This window comes from Sparus aurata, chromosome 24 (assembly GCF_900880675.1).
Source record: "Sparus aurata chromosome 24, fSpaAur1.1, whole genome shotgun sequence".
NCBI lineage: Eukaryota > Metazoa > Chordata > Actinopteri > Spariformes > Sparidae > Sparus > Sparus aurata.
Window position 1 is genome coordinate 12,703,271 of NC_044210.1, and position 10,728 is coordinate 12,713,998.

The 10,728-nt window shown below is 44.3% G+C and overlaps 1 protein-coding gene and 1 non-coding gene across 8 annotated transcripts in view; both read right to left on the bottom strand.

Moving 5' to 3' along the window:
- Positions 1-10,726, bottom strand: part of LOC115577187 (FERM, ARHGEF and pleckstrin domain-containing protein 1-like) — a 60,144-nt gene extending 49,418 nt beyond the window's left edge. For 4 of the 7 annotated variants that reach the window (XM_030410108.1, XM_030410107.1, XM_030410109.1 and 1 more), the window contains exons 1-3: positions 10,078-10,223; positions 9,267-9,606; positions 2,518-2,737 (exon numbers count right to left, since the gene is read on the bottom strand). In XM_030410108.1, the coding sequence (XP_030265968.1) occupies positions 2,518-2,691 (174 nt within the window). In that variant the 5' untranslated portion in view covers positions 2,692-2,737; positions 9,267-9,606; positions 10,078-10,223. Of the gene's footprint in view, positions 1-2,517; positions 2,738-6,980; positions 7,128-9,266; positions 9,607-10,077; positions 10,224-10,248 lie in introns of those variants that run through there. The other 3 variants (XM_030410105.1, XM_030410104.1, XM_030410106.1) reach the window with 3 other exon arrangements.
- trnai-aau (transfer RNA isoleucine (anticodon AAU)) lies at positions 9,925-9,998 on the bottom strand. The gene has a single exon. It is a non-coding gene; the product is annotated as a tRNA-Ile (tRNA).
- Positions 10,727-10,728: the final 2 nt, after the last annotated feature.

The following is a 10,728-nucleotide window of genomic DNA, read 5'->3' on the forward strand; positions in this document are numbered from 1 at the left end:
TACACTGGAAGGCATTGTGGCAGGAAGAAGACAGATTAGGTGAGTCGAGCTCGGAAGACAGTGCTTCCCTTATTTCACTTCGAGCGCTGAAAACATTACAAGTCATTCAGCGGGCGGGGTCACTTTCCATGCTTTGCTTCTCACTTCTTTCTCTTTATTGATTTCTTTATACCCATTTCCCACTGCGCGAAAAAGCCGCTAACACCTACTAACATCTTGCTTTTGTCTGCAGCAGGAAAGTGTACAATCTGCTTTTGTTCCCAGGTATTCATCAGCTCCAGCTCCATTTAGCTGTTAAGGAAACATAAGACCCAGGTGAACATGCTGATTTACACCCCTTTTTTTTGGCTTGATGGTATGACGTGCATTAAAGTTGGGTACACTGGCATCATCATTGGGTGCGACAGATACGCTAAACTTTCCTTAAGCTTTCGACCATTTTTTACTTGCAATACATTCTTTGCTATCAGCGTTATTTGGGGTTGAATGAGAGACAAGGACAGGAGGGGAGACATCACTGTTTAGTCTAGTTGGTGCACAAATGCTCCCTAACAAGGATGGTTTTCCGCTCACAGATACTGTTCTGTAAGCACTTATCAGGGTTTGAATTTTGATACCATTCAAACGCGATGTCTTGCTCTTTATCTCTGCTCTTTTGCTTCTGCTTCCTCTTTAAAACAAACACACAAACAAAAAACAACCCCTGAGGCATTCGGATGCATACTTGGGCGTCGGGATTGACAGCTTTGAAGCATTCATGTTAGTTCTACAGTCTGCGCTGACTTTGATAGGGAGACCAAAGTAAAAGATACAAAAAAGTGACGTAGCCACTGCCCTCCATGCGCCATCCAAAACAAAAAGGTCTGTTACTTAGTTTTAGTGATTTTACACGCTGCATTTTTTAAAAAAATCATATACTACGGGTGTAATGTATAATATTGTCTTGCATGAGATGTACCTCTCGTGACTAACTCTGTGGTTCCCACCCCTAAATACGAGCTGATTTTGTTGTACATTCCTCAAATTTAGATCCTCAAATCATGTTCTCTCTGCCGTCTGCACCCTCATCCTTCCTTTCCACTTCCACTTCATTATTATTCTCCGTAGAGTCGCTCTTGTGACAAAAACCAACCAATTTCAACCTGGATGACAGTGTGTGAGACTGTGTGTGTATGTGCGTGCCGTTTCCTGTGGTCCTGCTGCCATTGTCAGCTGATGCGTTCTGCCTGTGGTCGGAGCAGTGACGTTTACAGATGTTCCACAGAGATAGGACATTTAATTTGGGTGTGTGTGTGAACGACTGTTGCTGCTGCTGCTGCTTTGTGGAGAACCACAAGCTTGCTGCTCTCGCATCAATTTGAGGAGACGTCAATTTAGGAGTTTGAAAAATGCAGATGACATCCCTCGCACAGACACCGGATCCCAGCCCTCTGTCGAATTGTGCCTCATGCACACGTCCTCAGGCACTGACACACTAACGACCACATACATTCTTGGCATTCTCACAAGCGCCAATTACGGCTCCCCGGACTGGCAGCTCTGGATGCTCCGCAAGCCGGCCGAAGAGTCCGAGACAGTGACTCGCTGGATTCTTTCTTAATTATCATCACAAAAACTCCCCAGATTCCGAGCACATAATGCAGCGGCTGGGTTTTCTAAAGCCGCGCAAATTGGCGAGGAGGGCACGCAACCAAACGCTCTATCGGACGTTAATTCAGAAATTCGAGACCACTCCCACCCGAGGACGACACAACAAAAGCCTGTGCAGCCATTTCTCTAAACAACATTGGGAAGCCGGAGAGCTGCTGCACACAAACACACCTCAAACTGGGATACAGCGAGAGGGAAAAAAAAAAAAATCAGGCTGACTCTGCACTGTGTGTTTGTCTGGAGGTGTGGCGTGTTTAGACGGGAAACTGGCTTTGATCCCACTTCCTGTGTATCTCCAGGAAGTGAGATAGGAGATAAGACTCAAGGTAAATAGTCAACTAGTAATGGATTACATAAAGACTGAGGGGAAAGTATTTGGGTGTCCTAGTTGTTGCGGTGTGTCCCCAACTGCTGGCACGACTCAGTGACCTTTCGGACAACTGAGCATGTTGAATCGACTTGTATCCAGACTAAAGATGGATAATGTGGATGCAGAATTCAGGTTCCATTAGAAATGTGTTACAAATCTGAAGGAGTCTAAGGTGACAGCACTTTACAAAACTCGAACACAACTAACCAGTGAAATCTGTGAGGGTTTTGGTCGAACCGACAGCAACGATGGCCTTGCAGAAAGCCTCATAACCAATAAATAACGTGCTAAAATTTGAGTTCAACAAACGTTTACTTAGCATGTAACTAACTATTCTGCCTCTAAGGGTCAGAAGGAAGATGTTGAAAAGGCAGACTGAAAAACAGCCAAGCTTTTACACCCACCTCACAATATCATCCCTAATTGGTGTCTGTAATCGTCCAACAACAGGTATGAGCAGGAACAGACACTCGCACACACACATTAGTATTACTCACCGATATCTGGAAGACTTCCTGTGTGTCATCGAGCATCTGCACCCTTATGGAGACTTGTCTCCCTGGAGCCTGGGTGGGAGGACGCAGGCCCGGCTCCAGCGTGGACACCCCGAAGCTCTCGGGGGCGCCCAGCCTCTGTCCGGCCGCAGACGGCCTGTCGGCGGGTTCCACCATGGTGACGGACGCTACGGTGAGGGGCTCTCGAGCTTGCACTTCAGGACTGGAGGAGGACGGAAAGAACAGCTTTAGATTCCTAAAATTTGGGGTTGCAGTTTTGGTCCCTTTATGTGATTCAGTTCAGTCTGTGATTTTTGGTATTTTTGGCGCCTTAAACACATAGTAGACAGTTTAAAGCCGGAGGGGTCAGGCTTTCCCTCCAACAGACAAGCTTTTACATATACCCTAAATAGCACGGTTACATCATCATCCTGTGTGTTGGTAAATTCATATAAACACCATTTCCTTGTATGGCATCCCTGATTTATTTTTACAAGATGGTCCAAAGCCATTTCTGGGTGTGTTGCGTGAAAACTACACGCACATTTTAAGGAAAAACTGTTGCTTTCTGGAATAAATGAGGAGGAAAATACAACATTTGTCTCGTATTTAAAAAGTAAGCGTTCTGTTGGAATAGTTTAGAAAAGGTTGCTTGGGGGGAATCTTTCTGCTTAATTGGCTCAAAAAAAATGTGTGAAAAACCTCGCCACACTCATTCTGCCGAGGGTAAATTGGCCTTGCATGGTGCAAAAACCACCAGACATGTAGTCAGTGAGTTTTTCAGCGGTGACTTTATATCCCTCCAGGTGATGAAACCTTTTGTATAAACCACAGACTAGAACAGCCTCGTTCAGTGTGACAGCTAAACAAATTAGACGATTCGCAAAGAGGCAGACAGACGTGTGTCACACCTTCCCAGACACGCGCGTCTTCCAGCTGCGGCGCATGCAGGTGGGACTTTGCAGGCGTTTCCCACAGACCAAACACGCACCGCTTCGCTCGGGACCGGTTCAGACTTGAATCAAAGCCTCACAAGTAGGGCAGATGAGATCGGCTCCGACAGCACACGAAGACGCTCGCCCCCTCACACACACACACACACACACACGCACAGAAACTTTTCAGTGCCCCCACCTTCACCCCGCACTTGATAAACCTCAACCTCAGACAATAAATTAGGCTCTCAGACGGTTGGTGACATCACAGCTGAGGAATGCTTTGAGACAGTGAGGGGGGCAAAACAGGGATGGACCGCCCCCGACATACAAATACAAGAGTTATAAAGTGTGTGTGAATGCATGGACAGAGCATGGGAGAAGGAAATCTCTCATTTGTTGTCATCTTATCGTTACATATCGAGGCACATATCTTTATCACAACAGTTTTATAAATATTTTTGCATACGATCATTAACATTACCTAATTTGTCTTTTAAAAGAACAGCTTGACTTTTTCCTGGTGTTAGCCAAGTTAAAAAAAATGTTTAACTCTCAGAGTTCAGTATTCAGCTTGTTACAAAGTTTGGTTTTCACAAATCTGTTTCGAGTGAACTCTCTTCCCAAATGAAATCAATTAAGGATCTCTGAAAGAAGAAAACACTGCGCTAGCTGTGTCGTCATTTAAGTGTAGCGTTTTTAGATTAAAAAAACAACATATTGGTTTTACGCCCTGACAACCATCATTTACATTTTCTAGTTCTTCTTTTAAAAGAAGAGCTTGACCCTAACCTGACAGCTTTTTTCAGACTAAGGTTAGGCAAGTTCAAATAATATTCGCCAAAAATATAGATTCCAGTGCTTCGGGGATTCACCTATAAACTGCAAAAAAATAAAAAGAAAAAGAAGAGTTCGGCTTTCCCCAAATTGTTCTGAGCGAACCCTCTTCCCAAACAACGTCAATAGCGGATCTCTGAAAAAGAAAATGCAATGCTGGCTGCGTCGTCTTTGAAGAGTTGTTTAAGAATCAAGATTGTATATCCATCAATTGATATCATCAATATATCAGTGGTATAAAATGCTCTTTTTAAATGGCATCATCATGTCCTTAACCAGAATTATTTCCAGGACAATCTATCGTAGTAATCCTGACAGGAATGCCCAGAGTCATTACATCATTGCCTAAATCCTTAAATCAATAGGCCATTAGGGACCTACTGGACATTGTGATTAACAGGTCGTTAGACCTTTCTTTGTAGTCACAGACTAAAGACGTCTTCTCCTAAGCAGCATACATCCTTATTTAAGAAAACACCCACACTGCATTCTGGCCCGCTACATTATAAACAGGCTGTTCTAAATATTTAGGGACAAATGGGTGGTGCAGAGCGGAGGAAGACCGACATCAATCTCTCCACGATGGCAAGGATCCACCCTCCTTCAGCAAGACGATCACCGTGTCCAATGCAGGGTCCATATTTCAGGACCAAATTGAGTATGTCATCAGGCTGACGGGGTTGTCCAATTCAATAGTCTCCTCCAAAATGTACCTCAGAACTGCAGCTTTCTTTTGCCAAATTCTGGTGAGTAAGACTGGTGTATAATTTGTGGTCTTTTGTATACCGATCCCAACATCCAATCAGTGCCGGTCACTTTTCTCTGTGAGGCTGAGGCAAGAAGTGCGATGACACGATGCTGAAGCCTCTGTGCAACAGAGGTCCTTCCTTGCAATTGTATGACAATGGATTAATCATTCACATCATTCATTTAGATGAGACGTCGGGACAATTTGCAGCCAATAACTGGGTAGTTTTAACGAGATGTTCGGGAAATTTCTGATGCCACTTTAGTTGCATCAAAACCAGATGTTTTTGATGAGATGTTGGGACAATTTCCAGCCAAAAAACAGGCGTCGATTGTTTGCAGAACATGAGTTGGCATGGATAGAGTTGGTTGGTCAGACAAAAAAAAGAAAGGTCCCTGCATGACATCATCTGGAGTTTTAGGAAAATCTTGATAGGCAGTTTTTTCGTTTTTTCGGACATTTTAAAGGCCTTACGACTCATCCAGAAAATCACCAGCAGTTTGAAGACCTGCTGCAGAGCCCTCAGTGCCCTGAAGGCCAGACAGAGAAGGAGAACAGCCCCCGGATGTGGCACACAGCCAGTTAATGCCTCCAAGCTCCAGTGGAGCCGCTCTGTAGCTGACCTCTAACCTCAGTGTGAAAAAACACTTCTTCTTCCTGCATCAGTTACCACAAAAACATACTGTATCCTCCTTGAGGAAGCTAAGAAAAACCATATGCAATAATGTGTATTTGCAAATGAACTCCACCTTTTGTCTTTAACACCTAATCTAACCTTTCAGTGTGAGTCTTGCTAATCCCTCCGTCTGCACACATGCACACAAACAAGCGCTTCTCTTCACCTCAGTGACAAAAGCTGAAACTGGAAACTGGAGCCGGGCCAAAGAGGCGACCTCACGATAAAAGGACCTGACATTCAAGTTACTCATTACACCTGTGGGAACGTTTGGTTGTTCTTGTGTGCTACTTCCCCTTCTTGCACTGAAAATAAAAGCCCTGCTCGGCTGTTTATCAGTCGCTCAGTATCGGTTATTTGTCCGACAAGGACTCGGACTGACGGTACAAATCACCCTTCTTTCAGCAAAGATGGGCTTGAATTATCAGCTTTCGGGACTTTACACTTCGCTCAGCTGGGGATCATCCTTCAAAGGGAAACAAGTGTCAACCCAGAGCCGCTTTTAAAGCTCTACCTAATCATTCACTAACAAGCAGGTGCCAATTACCGCGACACACATCAGTAGGTCATATTCTGCAAACGGCAGGGTTGCTTTGTTGCCTCGCGTCTTTAGTCGCTCTACACAGGCTCATCGACAGGTTACGTATATGGCTTTTAAAAGGAAGAGCTCACATCAAAAAAAGAAAACGTCGAGGCGCTAATCATGAGTAGCAGCCCCACAGTACACATAAATAGATAGAATGCCAAGCTGGCTAAGCATGTTAAAGTCTTAAATCTCTGAGAGAAACACTGCTACAAACTTAGCTTGGCACTGTAGCAGACACCCACTGTGTCCATCACATGATCCTTTTTCAGTTTCATCTTGTGACCTCGGATCCTCTTTTATAGAACAGTTTCTGTATTTTTGGCCCGCCGTCTCGCTATATATATATATTTCAATTTGCTCTGTTCGCACCGTGCTCAGATGATTTAGCGTCTCTATCCTCGTGTTACTTTGATGATCCGCATATCAAAGTGTTGATTGTGAAACCTGTTTTATAGCTGGCAACTGCTGCCTGTTACGCACCCGCCATGCGAATATTGTCACCCAGATTACGTAACGTTTCGTTTCCACTTCAACATATGCCCTGTCTTTGTTTATTAAAAAGAAATTACATCCCCACAAACGGATTGAAAAGATCAGTGACCTTTTAATTCCTGCAAAACAGAAAGCCTTCTTTGTAGATGCGCACACACACAGACACACACACACACACACACACACACTAACATCCGATTTCCCAGAGCCAGGCTTCCCTCTCACAAACTCTTGGGAAACTTTCAGCTAACACCAGTTCAAAGGCAGCTTGAGAGAGGCCTCGGTCCCTCCGAGTTAAAGCCCCGCTGCTGGAAGCTCCCACAGTGGCTTCCTTTGTGCCTGTGTGACCAGCTCGCTCTGTATTCCTCTCTTGCTCAACTAACTCCATGTATAATCCCCCCCCGGCCCTTTTACTGAGGAGATGATGAAACCTCTGCTTCCAAATTTCCACTCTATAGTTGCGGCATTGGTCCAAAATCGGGGATGACACTAAATTAAAGTGTTTAAATCAATGCAGTTGACTTAAAGGAGTTTATTTATGTGGAAAAAAAGTCATTAATAGGATGGCTGTCTTGTGTTTTGGTGCCACTGCAGCTTGAGGGATGAGCTTTCGGCACAAAAGTACTCCCTCACTATAGCTGCTGTTCCAATATCCACTCACCTGCATGCTGATGGAATGAAACAGATTTGTAATGGAGACAGGATACTTTATGTAGACTAATAAACTGTATTGTCTCGAATGATATCAGTGCGCTGAAATGATAAACTTCACTTAGGATTTAATGATTATAACCTACTCCAAGCATCTTTTTCTGCTTTACAATCTTTTAAAAGCCAATATGGCTAGTTAGCTCAGTTAGACGTGCAGTTAGCAAGATGGTCTGGGAGCTGCGATCATCACGGACGTGTTGTTGAATGTTGTTTACACTATTAGCACAGAGCCTTTGGACCATGAAGGAAGGAGTTAGCGGGTTAGCATGCTAAACATGCTTTGCAACACAATACAAAGTCGTCGTAACATAGAAATGGTTTCTCTTTAAGATTTTGTTGATCATTTTGATTGTTTTCAAACAACATTCTTACATATTGCACCTTTAATGTGTAACATTAGAGAACTTAACCTTTACATTTTCTTAAACTATTCAAATACCTATAATTAGTGGTGAGCTGCGGCTATCCGTTCTTTTATTAAGCGTTTGATAGCCACATTTGAGGGATTACGGCAAAAAAAATATGTATATTTGCCACTTGCAATAAATATTCATAAAAGCAAGATGAACTTACTCAGCTATTCCCAGACCTTCTGTGCATATTGCATCCACTGAAGATCACTCAAGTGAAAAGTAAGTGACCATGCATTTAAAATATTTAACACTGACAGTATGTTGTCCTGAGGTCAAGGATGAATCTAGGGAAAAGAAAAGCTAAGGACCATAATTGGAGTACATCCATCACCAGATTGCGTTACCTGTTGCCATTTTTTTTTTTTTTTTACAACCTGAAGACCACACTGAATAAGCAGATTGCTATCTCAGATGAAAGATGACACCCAAGCACAGGTGAGGGTGAGATCAAGGCAGCAAAACAGATACCACGTTTTTATCAAGGTGACACTCTCCACCCGCAGAGCCATTAAGCTGCTCTACTGCCCTCAGGAGACTCTCTATTGTGAGGAGGACCATTTCTCCTGGTCTTGTCGCCCTGATATTGATTACAACGGGGCGCCCGAGCATTAGCAAAATGAGGTGACAAAGCTGGCCGTGGGAGGGGTGCACAAAGAGTGCGGATGCCCCTAGAGATCAATAAAAGGAAAGGGGATTTGTTCATCAGCCTGTGCAAAGACACACTCTGCTATATAAGGCGCACACATCAAGAGTACAGTTGGCAGAGTGGGAGCTCCAGGATGTAGGTTAGCAGAGTAATCCTTTAGGCCAGGGTAAAGATGTCAGTGGGCTAAGGCAACCTGATCACACTCAAGAGACAGGGTTAGAGTGTGTGTGTGTGTGTGTGTGTGTGTGTGTGTGTGCGCTCAGTGTTAATATGCATGTGCTGACAATGACAAGCCTATTGTGGGGTTTTGTGAATGGAAACAAAATCCACAATGAAGCGGAAAAAAACATAAAAAAATCACTTAAAAGTATAAAAATCCACAAATGATTAAGTTTCTAAAAAGGCTGCAGTGAATCAGATGTTATGTGAGAGGGCTCTTCGTGTCTATGTTTAATCTTACAGTAACAGAAGCTCTGCTGGACCTCCTAAAGCTCAGCCGATTAAGGAAAACGAACAGGCTGGCTGCAATGGAAGCGAGCTTATACTTAAGATATCGGGCTCATCAAACATCACGCACACAAGAAGCCCAAAGCTTGAAACCGGAAACGCTTTATTGCAACAAATCTAGCAGCATATGAACACAAGTGTGCACTGCTACACTGCTACGTGTAACCTCGCTCATAATCCCGGATAGCATGATTTCCTTACCCCCGTCTTTCTTCAGGATCCACAGATTGTCCGTCAGTAGGAGCTGACACACGGTGAATATCCCACACGGCGGTGTTGTAAGTTTATTTCGGATAATAAAGTCCTCTTCCTCGCCGCCGGACCGCTCCCTCTCAGGTGGGACGTGGTTTCTGTGCGGTAGCCATTGAGACCAAACGTGGGAAACCGTGCCGTTCAGGCTTTCTACTGGAACAATAAAGAGCTCCGCTCGCACACACCGCCTCCAGCAGCACGGGCAGCCCGGCACCACGGTGTCAGGCTGAGGGGGAGAAAGTGCAGCCGGGGCGGGGCAACAGCGACACCAGCCGGTGGTCCGGGGTAACTGCAGTGTGGAGAAAATGGGTTTATCACAGCTTCCCTTTAAATACATTTGACAAGAGAATATTCATCTTTCAGAATCATAATACAATACACAGGCACAGGGGCAATTCTTCTTTCCAATGAGTGCTTTTACTTTAATACTATGTTTGTAGGCTACCTCTTTTAATTTTGATTATTCAGTGGGAGCTCAGTCACCGAGTTTATCTTCCTGTCTGATTACAAAACTTCAGCCTCTCTTACAGCTTGTACTCAGTAAAAAATAATTCTTCCTTACTGTTATTATACTGTGTATTAGCATCGGGCTAAGAAAAAGCGTAATTGGCCCGTACGGGGATCGAACCCGCGACCTTGGCGTTATTAGCACCACGCTCTAACCAACTGAGCTAACCGGCCATGGTGTCCCTGGGAAAAGTATGAATTTTTATTCGCGGGTGATGCTGTGCAGCATTTTAGCTGGCGTCAGTTTGCTTACTTGAGAGTGACCCGAGTGAATGTCCAGTTAGCTCGTCAGCTAGCTTGCTACAACTAGCCTGTAACTTTGATTAGGTCTCCTTGAAAAGCTTGACGTTTACTTACGCTGTGTGTTACAAACATTAGGGCAGAGTCTAACACAACTCCACTATGTTGTAGAGAGAAAACTAACTTTAAATCGAGAATACCGGCGTCTTTCTGTCCACGGAGGAGCATCAGCAGGGTCCGTTGCCATAGTTACCCCGGAGAGAGGGCGAGACTGCTCACGTGACCCAGCAAGATGGCGACCACAATGTAGAATGGATGTGGATGTGAGTATTATTAGCTAACCGTAAGATTAATAAACCGGTGTTTACTTCCACAATAGTGTAAGCAGTCGTTTTTACGCTCTCGTTGTGTTACAGAACAAATGTTTTCTCTTCGTTGCGGTGTAAAAAAAACATCACCCGGCGGCGTTTTTATCGTCGGTTCAGCCCACCAAGTAAAGTAACGCTGGAGCCGCTAACGTTAGCTCTGTTATAACCTGAGCTTCATCATCTTTTATTGTTTATCGTTACTCAGCTCTTATCGCTCCGGCCACCTCATCTCCTGCACAGTCACCGGTTGAACACCATCACCTCACTCCCCTTTGTCTGCTTCTCTTCCAGGATTT